General features: G+C 43.4%; 1 protein-coding gene across 1 annotated transcript in view; it reads left to right on the plus strand.

Annotated features, from left to right (window-relative positions):
- Window positions 1-16,332, plus strand: part of LOC306935842 (general transcription factor IIF subunit 2-like) — a 105,387-nt gene that overhangs the window by 76,016 nt on the left and 13,039 nt on the right. Inside the window, exons 5-6 of the mRNA XM_079519105.1 lie at window positions 9,481-9,562; window positions 11,387-11,486. Of these exons, the coding sequence (XP_079375231.1) occupies window positions 9,481-9,562; window positions 11,387-11,486 (182 nt within the window). The remainder of the gene's footprint in view (window positions 1-9,480; window positions 9,563-11,386; window positions 11,487-16,332) is intronic.

Below are 16,332 nucleotides of genomic sequence, written 5' to 3' on the forward strand. Positions count from 1 at the left end.
AAAAGATGAGTGCTAAAAAAAAATGTTTTTGCTGCTTTCTTTTGTTTTAGCGATTTTAGCTATTTTTGACAAAAGATCACTGAATGTGAAGGGGGAGGTGACAAACTGACCTGTGAGCCATACAACACAGTATGGCAGCCCCCTATAGTACCCCCCCTTCACATTCAGTAGACCTGTGATCTTTTGTAGCCAGATGTAATTTCCTGGGGTCTAGTAGGACTATAGTAAATAATAAAAAAAAAAATCGCTATAAGATTTTGTACAAAAATACATATTTAGCCCCATGTTCGAATGCCCCGCCCCATGTCAAATAGCTAAAATCGCTTAAAACGAAAGAAAAGCAGCAAATGAAAAAAAAATAACCCTCATCTTATACTTTCTCTAATAACAACCTAAAACATGCACCTTGGTTGAAAAAAACTAAAGTTGTCCTTTAAGCTGAGGAAACTACAGTAGCGGTACAATACACCTATCTCACCATTAGGGATGTCTCGATACACTTTTTCGTTGCCGATCCGATCCCGATACCACAATTTCTGTGTTTGCAGATACCGATACCGAATACCGATACAAGAGAATAATATTTATAATAATACAAAATAAAAAAAGATCTTATTTTGAAGTCCACCCGACCGGGAATTATGTTTATAGCTATCTAGCTATATATCTCGTGTTGTGTTTATAGCAGACTCCTCACTCAAATGTGCACTTGCAGTTTGGGGCAACTCCAAAGCAAACTCCACATGATGCCCCAACATTTTATTTACCTGCCATAGTGTCAACCCCCTGTGTCGGATGGATCGGTGGTTAGACTGGCATATTCACCAATACCGATATGACCAAATAAGGGCCGATCCGCTACTTTACCGATAACAGTATCGGGACATCTCTACTCACAGTATGGAGGGACATTCTAATGACAATATGTTACGATCATAAAATTAATATTTTTACCACCATGGTTGAGTAACATGACGTGAATTATGGTACGATATCTCTCATGCATCCACGTGGTTCTCGGCACTTAACATCGTGATGTGTATATAATACCACCTGGGCAATTAGACGCCTGAGAAACGTTCTGTAAACACTAACGTTTCATCAAATGCTGTATCAAATATTAATAGTGTTTGGTCTTGATTCCTGTGGCGTGTGAAGTTCATGCTTTGCTTTGGAAGGCCTACAGCTTCCTTTCTCTGTTTGCTGTACTGTGGGTGGCTTCCCATGTTCTCTCTCTCTCTGCTCTCTCTCTCTCTCTCCTCTCTCCTATCCTATCCATGTATGTTCCCTCAAGGCACCAACACATAGCGTGCATGCATCCTTCCTAACACCCATCTACTTGCTGGTGACACACACACACACACACACACAAAGCAACTGCGTGCGTTCGTGCGTGTACCAGTATGTGCGTGAGAGAAGGAATCCAGGGACTGTAAGGGTTGAGTGGTGGGGCGGTTCGGTACAGTACGGTGGTTTGATATGAGAGAGAGAGAGAGAGGAGAGAGAGAGAGAGAGAGAGAGAGAGAGAGAGAGAGAGAGAGAGAGAGAGAGAGAGAGAGAGAGAGAGAGAGAGAGAGAGAGAGAGAGAGAGAGAGAGAGAGAGAGAGAGAGAGAGAGAGAGAGAGAGAGAGAGAGAGAGAGAGAGAGAGGTCATGTGACACATGCAGCGATCGAGAGAGAGCGGCGCAAATATCTGCACTTTTAGGCATGTGTGCAACATGACAACTGTTTTTAAAGTATTGCACAGTTCATGACAACTAAAGTCTCTAATGTTTGTTGTACTATATTACTAAAAAACAGTCTAAAATGAAGTGGTTTAAGATCTTTAAAGCTGGACTGAAGTGACTGATAGTCAGTGTTCTCGCGACACTGCCCGACTCAGAAACTCACAGAAACACTTATTGTGCTTTTATTGTACTTAGAGAGAGAGAGAGAGAGAGAATGGAAGAAAGACCTCTTCACCCCGAGACCAGCATCTCTCTCTCTCTCTCTCTCTCTCTCTCTCTCTCTCTCTCTCTCTCTCTCTCTCTCAGTGGGCAGCATAATGAAGGCATGGCAGTGAAGGTGTTAAGCAGGTTTCCAGAGCTGAGACCAGAGAGAGAGAAGATAAGTGATCTCTCAGTGCGTACAGCGTACATGACAGGACTATTTTAAATGATTGACGTACAGTCAGCTGTCAGTGCGTACATGACAGGACTATTTTAAATGATTGACGTACAGTCAGCTGTCAGTGCGTATACATAACAGGACTATTTTAAATGATTGACGTACTCTCTTAATTTACTAAGGAGAGTGCATCATTATCTCCACCGCGTAAACAGACTCAAAGTACTTGGACTAAAGCGGAGAAGTTGTGAAGCAGGCAGACGGGATGAAGAGGCGGCGGGCAGGCAATGTTTGATTGATTAATATTGATTGAACGTCGATTCGTTCCAAGGAAGGAAAAACCTGTTGGCTTCATTTAATTATTCTCTCACTAAATGCTGTGGACCATCTGGCCTTCATCACTGATGAAGTGTTTTATTTTTTATTATTTTTTAATATTATTTTTCTGACTGAGACAAATATAATATTTGCACCAGACCGTCGCAGCTCAGTGACTTCACTGCTGGGAACTGTATAGATTAAAGCAGGGGTTCTCAACCCGTGGGTCGCGACCCCTCGGGGGGTCGCCAAATTATTTTGGGGGGTCCCCAAATTATTTTTCAAAAAAAGAAAAAAATATTTTATTATTTTTATTTTTTGCAACTGAATGGCTGGAAAATGGAAATTAAGAGTTTACATCGTACACATAGTGCATGCATTAACTTTGCTTAATGATTATATCTGGATTCAGTATTCATTTCTATTAAGGTTATTTTTGCAGTCAGTTTGTATTGGGGGTGGGGAGGGGGTCGCGAGACATGGCCAAAGCATTTCCGGGGGTCCCCAGCCAAAAAGGTTGAGAACCCCTGGATTAAAGGACCACTTCACCACTTTTCAACCTCTCTTTATATCATTCACCCTTTGTCAGCCTTCTGATTGGTCCCTGACTGACTAACCAGCAGGCTCTTCTGCCTTGTTCCGCCCTGGTTCCGCCTTGTTTATGTTGAATTTGCTAAAACATCATTTTTGGAAAAAACTAAAAACAAACATGATATGCCCAGTCACCATGCTGCAAATAATTTGGAGACCCCCCAAAATAATTTGGCGACTGCAGGAGTACAGCGTCATAGGGCTCTATAGAGAACAGAGTACAGCATCATAGGGCTCTATAGAGAACAGAGTACAGCATCATAGGGCTCTATAGAGAACACAGTACAGCGTCATAGAGCTCTATAGAGAACAGAGTACAGCATCATAGGGCTCTATAGAGAACAGAGTACAGCATCATAGGGCTCTATAGAGAACACAGTACAGCATCATAGGGCTCTATAGAGAACACAGTACAGCATCATAGGGCTCTATAGAGAACAGAGTACAGCATCATATAGGGCTCTTTAGAGAACAGAGTACAGCATCATAGGGCTCTATAGAGAACACAGTACAGCATCATAGGGCTCTATAGAGAACACAGTACAGCATCATAGGGCTCTATAGAGAACACAGTACAGCATCATAGGGCTCTATAGAGAACACAGTACAGCGTCATAGGGCTCTATAGAGAACACAGTACAGCATCATAGGGCTCTATAGAGAACACATGTGTACAGCATCATAGGGCTCTATAGAGAACACAGTACAGCATCATAGGGCTCTTTAGAGAACACAGTACAGCATCATATAGGGCTCTTTAGAGAACACAGTACAGCATCATAGGGCTCTATAGAGAACACAGTACAGCATCATAGGGCTCTATAGAGAACACAGTACAGCATCATAGGGCTCTATAGAGAACACAGTACAGCATCATAGGGCTCTATAGAGAACACAGTACAGCATCATAGGGCTCTATAGAGAACACAGTACAGCATCATAGGGCTCTATAGAGAACACAGTACAGCATCATAGGGCTCTATAGAGAACACAGTACAGCATCATAGGGCTCTATAGAGAACACAGTACAGCATCATAGGGCTCTATAGAGAACAGAGTACAGCATCATATAGGGCTCTATAGAGAACACAGTACAGCATCATAGGGCTCTATAGAGAACACAGTACAGCATCATAGGGCTCTATAGAGAACACAGTACAGCATCATAGGGCTCTATAGAGAACACAGTACAGCGTCATAGGGCTCTATAGAGAACACAGTACAGCATCATAGGGCTCTATAGAGAACACAGTACAGCATCATAGGGCTCTTTAGAGAACACAGTACAGCATCATAGGGCTCTTTAGAGAACACAGTACAGCATCATAGGGCTCTATAGAGAACACAGTACAGCATCATAGGGCTCTATAGAGAACACAGTACAGCATCATAGGGCTCTTTAGAGAACACAGTACAGCATCATAGGGCTCTATAGAGAACACAGTACAGCATCATAGGGCTCTATAGAGAACACAGTACAGCATCATAGGGCTCTATAGAGAACACAGTACAGCATCATAGGGCTCTATAGAGAACAGAGTATACAGCATCATAGGGCTCTATAGAGAACAGAGTACAGCATCATAGGGCTCTATAGAGAACAGTACAGCATCATAGGGCACTATAGAGAACACAGTACAGCATCATAGAGCTCTATAGAGAACAGTACAGCATCATAGGGCTCTATAGAGAACAGAGTACAGCATCATAGGGCTCTATAGAGAACACAGTACAGCATCATAGGGCTCTATAGAGAACACAGTACAGCATCATAGGGCTCTATAGAGAACACAGTACAGCATCATAGAGCTCTATAGAGAACACAGTACAGCATCATAGGGCTCTATAGAGAACACAGTACAGCGTCATAGGGCTCTATAGAGAACACAGTACAGCATCATAGGGCTCTATAGAGAACACAGTACAGCATCATAGAGCTCTATAGAGAACACAGTACAGCATCATAGGGCTCTATAGAGAACACAGTACAGCGTCATAGGGCTCTATAGAGAACACAGTACAGCATCATAGGGCTCTATAGAGAACACAGTACAGCATCATAGGGCTCTATAGAGAACAGAGTACAGCATCATAGGGCTCTATAGAGAACACAGTACAGCATCATAGGGCTCTATAGAGAACACAGTACAGCGTCATAGGGCTCTATAGAGAACACAGTACAGCGTCATAGGGCTCTATAGAGAACACAGTACAGCGTCATAGGGCTCTATAGAGAACACAGTACAGCATCATAGGGCTCTATAGAGAACACAGTACAGCATCATAGGGCTCTATAGAGAACACAGTACAGCATTGTGGAGCTCTCCGGCAGCCCTCTGCTCTGGGAGAGAGAGGCACACAATACAGACATGTTTGACTTCTTATATACTGTAGGCCAGTGGTTCCCAAACGTTGTCATGTCAAGGACCCCCAAAATGACACTCATTGACCTGCGGACACCTTTTTTTTTAAATAATTTGGGGACCCCCCAAAATAATTGTGGGACCGCCCGAGGGGTCGCGACCCCCAGGTTGAGAACCCCTGAACTATTATATAGGCGTTTGGTCAGAGCAGCTGAAGTCATTCTCTGGTTTGAGGGAGACGACAACTCAGTTTAATTTAGACTGTTGTCACTGGTTCATTTATGCAACATAAATACACACCAGTACAGTACCAGCAACAGGACTATTTTCAGTGGTTGCCATGCCAGCCTCACAGCAGGCCGTCTGACTCCGACTGCATTACGCCACAAGGATGATGATGATGATGAGGATGATGATGAGGCCATGCATAATTCAGCGCCTCCACATCAAAGGGAGAGTGTCCTCGCCATTAGCGTTTATAAAGGAGAGAGGGAGAGGGAGAGAGAGGGGGGGAGAGGGGGAGGGAGGGAGAGGGGGAGAGAGAGCAAAAGTGAGTTTGGAGATGATTAGCGTTGTTGATTAAGCAGTTAATGAGAGCAGAGCCGAAAACAGACCTCCTGCAATGTTTGTGGTAATGAGAGAGAGGGAGAGGGGAGGTCAGAAGATGGAATTTCAACAGCAAACATATGTGCGTGCGTGCGTGCGTGCATGCGTGCGTGCGTGCGTGCGCGGAAAAACTAAAACGAGTTTGCTATCTAAATCAACACTGAGCTGCATTGCCTTCTGTCGAGACACAAGTTCTTTGTTCATCATTCATGACTCTGAAATGTTAAAAAAAGAAAAAGCAGCGTGCCGACTGCCGACCCTCGCCTGTCCTCGAGCGCTGAGAGCTATAATATTGATTGAAGGTCGATTCGTTCCAAGGAAGGAAAAACCTGTTAGCTTCATTTAATTATTCATTCTCTCACTAAATGCTGTGGACCATCTGGCCTTCACTGATGAAGTGTTTTAGTTTTATTTATTTTTTTAATAATATTTTTCTGACTGAGACAAATATAATATTTGCACCAGACCGTCGCAGCTCAGTGACTTCAGTGGTGGGAAGTATAGCTTAAAGCAGGGGTTCTCAACCTTTTTGGCCGGGGACCCCCGCAAATGCTTTGGCAACGTCTCGGGACCCCTGCCCCGCCCCCTCCTGACCCCCAATATAAATTGACTGCTACAATAACCTTAATAATAGAGACAATACACCATAAATAAATACTGAAACCATAATCATTAGGGAAGGTGTATGCATGTACTATGTGTACTATATGTAAACTCTTCATTTCCACTTTACAGCCATTCAGTTGGTAAATTATTTTTTGAAAATAATTTGGCGACCCCTCGAGGGGTCGCGACCCACGGGTTGAGAACCCCTGGCTTAAAGGACCACTTCACCACTTTTCAACCTCTCTTTATATCATTCACCCTTTGTCAGCCTTCTGATTGGTCCCTGACTGACTAACCAGCAGGCTCTTCTGCCTTGTTCCGCCCTGGTTCCGCCTTGTTTATGTTGAATTTGCTAAAACATCATTTTCAAAACAAACATGATATGCCCAGTCACCATGCTGCACCTGTGATGGTCCTTTATACTGACATCAAGTTTAAAATAAGAATTGAGTGCACAGAATATCAATATGAAGCAACTGAAAAACATGTTATTTCAATGGTAGTGGATGGAGAGAGAGGATTTTTGTCCAACCACGAAACGGCAACCAATGGGTGCGAAGAGGGGCAGAACCATGGGCGGGACTTGACAAAGGGTGAATTGGTCCTCACTAATGTTCATGATAAAAGTCCACCATTCTTTTCTACTCAGTCTGTGTCTCATATAGGAGGGCTGTGGGCAGTTCAGAAACCCGTCCACCAGTGACATCATTAGGCAATATTTACATTTGTATTATCATGAGAACGATTGCACACATGCACGTGCGCGCGTGTGTGTGTGTGTGTGTGTGTGTGTGTGTGTGTGTGTGTGTGTGTGTGTGTGTGTGTGTGTGTGTGTGTGTGTGTGTGTGTGTGTGTGTGTGTGTGTGTGTGTGTGTGTGTGTGTGTGTGTGTGTGTGTGCACGGCATGCGCACAGCAGCAGTACATAATATGATGGATTTACCAAGCCATTTTGAACTAAAGTCATTCAGAGGAAAAACAAGCAGAAATATATATTTGTCTGGAGGCGTTTCATAAACTTTGGAAATATTATGAACACAAAATAAATCCATTTCAGAGGGTCTGTCTGTCTGTCTGTCTGTCTGTCTGTCTGTCTGTCTGTCTGTCTGTCTGTCTGTCTTGTCTGTCTTGTCTTGTCTGTCTGTCTGTCTGTCTTTGCCTCTGTCTGTCTGTGTCTCTGTCTGTCTGTGCCTCTGTCTGTCTGTGTCTCTGTCTGTCTGTGCCTCTGTCTGTGTCTCTGTCTGTCTGTGCCTATGTCTGTGTCTCTGTCTGTGTCTCTGTCTGTGTCTGTGTCTCTGTCTGTGTCTCTGTCTGTGTCTCTGTCTGTGTCTCTGTCTGTGTCTGTGTCTCTGTCTGTGTCTCTGTCTGTGTCTCTGTCTCTCTCTCTGTATCTCTCTGTCTCTCTCTCTGTCTCTCTCTCTGTCTCTCTCTCTGTCTCTGTCTATCTCTCTCTCTGTCTCTGTCTATCTCTCTCTCTCTCTCTCTCTCTCTCTCTGTCTCTGTCTATCTCTCTCTCTCTGTCTCTGTCTATCTCTCTCTCTCTCTCTCTCTCTCTCTCTCTCTCCTCTTTTAGATATAGTTATTATATTATGTAATAATTGCTACATTATGACACATTAAGGTCCCCACGCACCATCTGCTCCCCGTGGGGGCGTGGTGGACCTGTGATGATTCAAAATGTACCCGTCTGAAGTGAGTGGTACTGCAGGGGTTCTCAAACGGTGGGTCGCGAGCCCTCGGGGGGTCGCCAAATTATTTTGGGGGGGGTCCCCAAATTCTTACAAAAAAGAACTGAATGGCTGGAAAATGGAAATGAAGAGTTTACATAGTATGTGGTGCATGCACACACTTTCCTTAATAATTATATCTGGTTTCAGTATTCATTTATGATATATTTTCTCTATTAAGGTTATTTTGTCAGGTCAGTTTGTATTGGAGGTGGGGAGGGGGTCGCGAGACATGGCCCCTGATGTACTGTACTGTACTGTACTGTACTGTACTGTACTGTACTGTACTGTACTGTACTGTACTGAGCAAGCCCTCCTCCCTGGCCTGTCTGTGTGTTAGGCTGTGCAACAGTGACACTTGATGGTGAACTAACGCTATTTTCGTGCTCGGACACAGCCAGGGACAGACCCAGGGACACAGCCACACACATAGCTGTCTATAGGAGTGGTCGCACCACTCAAAAAAAACAAGATGAATCAATAAAATATATAGAACCATCAACTGTGTTTTAAATACGTCTTACGGTCATGCAGTCTTCAAAGTGCTCAATAGCAACACGACGAAGACGAAACGTAACAACATATGCATGAAGGGGTGTGTGTGTGTGTGTGTGTGTGTGTGTGTGTGTGTGTGTGTGTGTGTGTGTGTGTGTGTGTGTGTGTGTGTGTGTGTGTGTGTGTGTGTGTGTGTGTGTGTGTGTGTGTGTGTGTGTGTGTGTGTGTGTGTGTGTGTGTGTGTGTGTGTGTGTGCGTGTGTCTTCAAAGTGCTCTATAGCGACGCGACAAAGACGAAACGTAACAACATATTCATGAAGGTGTGTGTGTGTGTGTGTGCGTGTGTCTTCAAAGTGCTCAATAGCGACGCGACGAAGACGAAACGTAACAACATATTCATGTAGGTGTGTGTGTGTGTGTGTGTGTGTGTGCGCGCGTGTCTTCAAAGTGCTCAATAGCGACACGACGAAGACGAAACGTAACAACATATTCATGAAGGTGTGTGTGTGTGTGTGTGTGTGTGTGCGTGTGTCTTCAAAGTGCTCAATAGCGACATGACGAAGACGAAACGTAACAACATATTCATGAAGGTGGGTGTGTGTGTGTGTGTGTGTGTGTGTGTGTGTGTGTGTGTGTGTCTGTGTCTGTGTCTGTGTGTGTGTGTGTTTAGATGGCCTCGCTCTGGAGGGTGTGGTGGTCCAGAGAGGGGAGTGCAGGCCCGCTGCCACCGACAACTACATGAAGCTGAAGAAGTAAGTGAGTCCATTCAATTTCAATTCTAAGGAGCTTTATTGGCATGAGAAAAACATACGTTTACATTCAGGCACGTGCAGAGAGTGTTAAAGAGGCAGGGGCTGACATCCTGTAAGGGGGCACTTTTGGACAAAAATAGCTGATCTACAAGCTCACAACGCGTTCACGTTGAGAGCTTGTAGATCAGCTATTTTCGGGGCGCAGCCGCGCAACCCTGCGCCCCGAATTTCTAAAACAAAATGCTGCGTTCCAAGTTCAGAAGACTTCGGGGGGAAAAAAAACTATTCTCCTGAATGCTGCCTTCCGGAATGGCATGGAAAGGAGTGGCATTTTTGCATCTCTTCCACCATAGTAACTGGGCATGAGAAAACACACGTTTACATTGCCGAAGCAAGTGTCAAAATGTACCGTAATAAAAACATGTTAGACAATGGGGATAATATATAGTTGGAGGGTACAGCATTGTGAAAATCACATGAACACAACTGTGACTATCTTTATTTTTGTATTTTCTTTTAATGAATTAAAAAGTGTGGAATGTGTTGAATGAATGAGTGAATTAACCCATTTTGGTGTTAGCATTATGTTATGCTTTAGCTATTGAAAAATAGCAGACCTACAAGCTCATAGCGCGCCACCGAGTGGCGCGCTACGAGCTTGTAGGTCTGCTATTTTTGAAAAATCGAAGAACGACTGACATAGAAACATAGCTTTTTCAGAAAACTGTCAGGATGTAAAATACATTTTTAGAATCTGATCTCAGGTCAAAATGGGTTAATGAATAAATGGAAAAATGGATAAATAAACTTTAAAGATGTACAGTAATTACATTAGCTTATCTGCAAGCGATGTAGATTTTCACGAGTTTTGTCCTCGGGGAGAAGAAGGTTGTTTTTCAGTGTACTTCAGTAAGATGTTTCTGTGCCTGTGGTGAATGGTATCGCTATAGCAACAGCATCTGTGTGTGTGTGTGTGTGCGTGCGTGTGTGTGTGTGTGTGTGTGTGTGTGTGTGTGTGTGTGTGTGTGTGTGCAGAGGAGATGGTGTGTGTGTGTGCGTGCGCGCGCCTCAGGCAGCAGTGTTCTTCATGAATGATTCTGTTGAAACCATACAGTCTCTCGTCTCGTGTGAACGGGGAACGAATTCCGTCACTTTTCCTCAAACGTTGTCGTTCGTCGAGTCGTTGGTTTTGCTCCGAGTGGAAAAGCCTAGCGACGCCTTTTTTTGAGGTTTCAAGACATTCATTTTCATTTATTTTTCTTTTTTCTTTTAGGTTTTATGACCTCAATTACATCCACACAACCTCAACTTTGAACATTCAGTGGATGTTATGTGGTCTGGGGTTTTCTCTGTGTGTTCTGAAGCCTTTTGAGCTGCAATGAAAACAGGCAAAAATCCCTCAACAGTGACATCCGCTGGCAAATTGCTATGTCATATATGGGATTTGTGGACTCTTGCCTCACAGTCCACAGGAAAATCAAAGCACTTGTTTGAGTCCGAAAACCCCAGACCTGCACAGAAGATCTACTGAATGTTAAAATTTCAAAAACCTATATATATTTTTTTTTTATAAAATAACTCCTGAAAAAGCTCTAATGCACTGTGAGCTTGTACATCCACTGTGTTTGGATATTTTTGGCCAAGTGTGTTTTTTTCATCTCCTGTCTCTCTCTAACATTCTCTGTCTCTCTCTAACATTCTCTGTCTCTCTCTAACATTCTCTGTCTCTCTCTAACATTCTCTGTCTCTCTCTAACATTCTCTGTCTCTCTCTAACATTCTCTGTCTCTCTATTCTCTGTCTCTCTCTAACATTCTCTGCTCAGGAGTTTGACCGCAGAGTCCATCAAGCCTCGCCGTGTGACCGAGCAGCTGGAGAAAGCTGTCACCACCGTCTACAAGCCTGTGGCCAATCACATTGTTAACGTAAGCACACACACATACCGTCTACAAGCCTGTGGCCAATCACATTGTTAACGTAAGCACACACACATACCGTCTACAAGCCTGTGGCCAATCACATTGTTAACGTAAGCACACACACATACCGTCTACAAGCCTGTGGCCAATCACGTTGTTAACGTAAGCACACACATACCGTCTACAAGCCTGTGGCCAATCACGTTAACGTAAGCACACACACATACCGTCTACAAGCCTGTGGCCAATCACGTTGTTAACGTAAGCACATGCAAATACAGTCTGCATTAGTCTATTGCCAGCCACCCCGTCTGAGAAAACTCATTTTGGCCGCTTGTATTCGCGACCATATTCTTTGTGTCATGACCCCACACTTCATGACCACAGGTGATAGTAGGAACACTTCATGACCACAGGTGAGAGTAGGAACACTTCATGACCATATAGGTGAGAGTAGGAACACTTCATGACCATAGGTGAAAGTAGGAACACTTCATGACCATAGGTGATAGTAGGAACACTTCATGAACATAGGTGATAGTAGGAACACTTCATGACCATAGGTGAAAGTAGGAACACTTCATGACCATATAGGTGAGAGTAGGAACACTTCATGACCATAGGTGATAGTAGGAACACTGCATGACCATAGATGATAGTAGGAACACTTCATGACCATATAGGTGATAGTAGGAACACTTCATGACCATAGGTGATAGTAGGAACACTTCATGACCATATAGGTGAGAGTAGGAACACTTCATGACCATATAGGTGAGAGTAGGAACACTTCATGACCATAGGTGAGAGTAGGAACACTTCATGACCATAGGTGAGAGTAGGAACACTTCATGACCATAGGTGATAGTAGGAACACTTCATGACCATATAGGTGAGAGTAGGAACACTTCATGACCATATAGGTGATAGAAGGAACACTTCATGACCATATAGGTGATAGTAGGAACACTTCATGAACATATAGGTGAGAGTAGGAACACTTCATGACCATATAGGTGAGAGTAGGAACACTTCATGACCATATAGGTGAGAGTAGGAACACTTCATGACCATAGGTGAGAGTAGGAACACTTCATGACCATATAGGTGATAGTAGGAACACTTCATGACCATATAGGTGAGAGTAGGAACACTTCATGACCATATAGGTGAGAGTAGGAACACTTCATGACCATATAGGTGAGAGTAGGAACACTTAATGACCATAGGTGAGAGTAGGAACACTTCATGACCATATAGGTGATAGTAGGAACAATTCATGACCATATAGGTGATAGTAGGAACACTTCATGACCATATAGGTGAGAGTAGGAACACTTCATGACCATATAGGTGAGAGTAGGAACACTTCATGACTATAGGTGAGAGTAGGAACACTTCATGACCATATAGATGAGAGTAGGAACACTTCATGACCATATAGGTGAGAGTAGGAACACTTCATGACCATACAGTTGAGAGTAGGAACACTTCATGACCATATAGGTGATAGTAGGAACAATTCATGACCATATAGGTGATAGTAGGAACACTTCATGACCATATAGGTGAGAGTAGGAACACTTCATGACCATATAGGTGAGAGTAGGAACACTTCATGACTATAGGTGAGAGTAGGAACACTTCATGACCATATAGATGAGAGTAGGAACACTTCATGACCATATAGGTGAGAGTAGGAACACTTCATGACCATATAGATGAGAGTAGGAACACTTCATGACCATATAGGTGAGAGTAGGAACACTTCATGACCATATAGGTGAGAGTAGGAACACTTCATGACCATACAGGTGAGAGTAGGAACACTTCATGACCATATATAGAGTAGGAACACTTCATGACCATATATAGAGTAGGAACACTTCATGACCATATAGGTGAGAGTAGGAACACTTCATGACCATAGGTGAGAGTAGGAACACTTCATGTCATATAGGTGAGAGTAGGAACACTTCATGACCATATAGGTGAGAGTAGGAACACTTCATGACCATAGGTGAGAGTAGGAACACTTCATGACCATAGGTGAGAGTAGGAACACTTCATGACCATAGGAACACTTCATGCCCATACAGGTGAGAGTAGGAACACTTCATGACCATATAGGTGAGAGTAGGAACACTTAATGACCATACAGGTGAGAGTAGGAACACTTCATGACCATATAGTGCAGGAAAAAACCCTCTAAAAGAGGCTTAGTTTTTGAGGTACCCCTCCCCGAGGTATAACAAAACGGGACAACGTTTTTTCATATCTTTAGGATGTCCCCTTCATGAAATGGATTGTCCCGAGATTTACTTATACTGCAAAAGTCATGAAATTAATCCATGAAGTGACTCACCACATAGGCAAAAAAACGCCTATCCTAAAAGAGGGAGTTCCAAGTAAATCCTCTGTCATTTTCTACCTGCTGATTGTTTTTACATCATACTTGCACAGATGGTCTACAGGTAGTGTGCCTACATCCCAGCACAATCAGAATGCCAATATCTGGTTCTATTGTGAATCAGCAGCCTTTTATATAAGGTATTAAATAGTCGGAAATAGCAAAAAGTTAACTTTTCCGAGCAACATTCACTTGTCCTACTCTTTATCAGGGTTAGAACTAAATGGGACATAGTTTTTTCATATCTTTAGGATGTCCCCTTCATGAAATGGATTGTCCCAAGTTTTACTTTTACTGCAAAAGTCATGAAATTAATCCATGAAGTGACTCACCACATAATGAAAAAACGCCTCAATCATGAAAGAGGGAGATCCAAGTCATTTTCTACCTGCTGCATGGTTGGTTTTATGTCATGCTTGCACAGATGGTCTAGTCAGGTACATCCTAAAGCAACCTAAATGCCAATATTTGGTTCTATAGTGAATCAGCAGGCTTTAATATAAGGCCTTATTAGAGGCAGAAATAGCCAAAAGCATAGAAACTGCAGTATCAACCATCAATCTATTTACTTTGAATGCAAAAGTCATGCAATTCTTCAATTAACTTTTTGCACCAAAAAAAGTGCATACAGTGACCCCAGTGTCTACAGGTGTCTGTAGACAGTAGTGTCTACCGTACATGAGCAGGGTTTTATTAGCCTGGCTAATAAGCCAGAACGAATCAGCCGTTGTCAAAAACAATTGCCTCTGGCAATTTGAGTCTGGCTTATTAGCCAGGCTAGGGTTTTATAGGCACTCTGGGTTAGAATCATAGGTGTTACACTCAAGAGTACAGGTCTCCACCAGACCAATTACAGGTTATTGTGGGCTGGAAGTCAATCTTAGCCAGTCAGGATGGAATATGAAAAATCTGAAAGAACTGTTTCTTTATTGTACAGATGACGGTCACACGCGGACGGACAGACAGGGTGAAAAACATAGAGATGCCATGCCTTTCGTCCTGGTGGAGACAATATGTTTTTACCTTGCCACTTCATATTCATATAGAATCTATTATTCTCAGATGGACCTAATATCGCTACACCTGAAAGCATCAAGAATGACACATTATTGATGTTGTATTCTATAGGTCCATATAGCCTAAATGCAGTATGGTTTAATGCTGTAGAATTCACAGCTTTGTGTGTGCCATTCTTTTTTTTTTTAAATAATTTTTATCCCACGATTTTGTAACCCATTTTTCACCCATGTGTCAATTATCTAATGTGATCCTGGGCTCTACACACCCTCCGCCAACCTAGTCCCCATATATGGGGGACATGGGGAGAGCAACGGACTTGAACTCATGCTTCCTTCATGCCTGAGTGTCCAAGTTGCTCCTTTACACCTGACAGTGGGAGTTTCCCTGGTTGGATGTAGTGCGTGGAAGGAACACGTTATTCCAACCAGTTCCTTTCCCCTCCATCAGGCACCCCGGCTGGCCAGGGGGAGGCAGTTTAGAGACCAGGATTACTGCATGTTTTTTGTGAGGGTACCTACCCTAGGGGACACGGGGAGAACATGCAAACTCCACACAGAAAGCCCCTTTCGCCAACCCCGCCTCGGGTATGGGCACTGATGCGGAGGAGGAAACACGCCGCCAGCACCCACAGCGCCCCGAGCGGGAATCTAACCCAGGACCTTCTAGCTGTGAGGCGACAGCACTACCAACTGTGCCACCGTGCCCCCGTGTGTGCCATTATTAATGAATAATCAACAATCAGCAGCTTATGGAAACCAATTTGGCCCCAGTCAGTCAGTTCCCCCCACAATGCTCAAGATGACATTGAGAATAAGCTGCTGATTGATAAGTAGTACCATAGAAGACGTTAGGCCTCACTCACACCTATACATCTAGCATACAACAATGTTGCCTTATATAACAATATTTTGTCATTCCAGCTGTTTTGAGGCATAGGCTCAAGACAGAAACATCCTTAGATTCCACATGAATGGGAGTAAACTAAAAACATGGCATCAAAATATATTTCCTGTTATTAAGTTTGTATAGGCCTTTTACAGTATTAGATCAGGATTAGAACATTTAGAAGTAACTCTTGAAAAGAAAACTGTTAGATAGATAGATAGATAGATAGATAGATAGATCGATCCACTTATAACCAGTAAGACGCCTGAGGGTGAGAAGCGACCGCGTCATAAAGGGCGAGGTGACGTGCACGCATCCACCTGGGTGACTGCTGGGCGAGCGCTGGCGCTTTGGCATGGGGGGTAAGATCAACATATGGAATGAATTCTGTACTGGCCATATATGGAGCATGTCTTGAGTGTACAGGGTTTGATGAGGTCAGATCAACATATGGAATGTCAGAACAGGTCAGCTCCATATAGATCTAAGGGTGGCAGCGGGGGCAGTGTCTTGAGTGTAAAGGGTTTGATGAGGGCC

Source organism: Electrona antarctica (genome assembly GCF_951216825.1).
Source record: "Electrona antarctica genome assembly, chromosome: 13".
In the NCBI taxonomy this organism is placed as follows: Eukaryota; Metazoa; Chordata; class Actinopteri; order Myctophiformes; family Myctophidae; genus Electrona; species Electrona antarctica.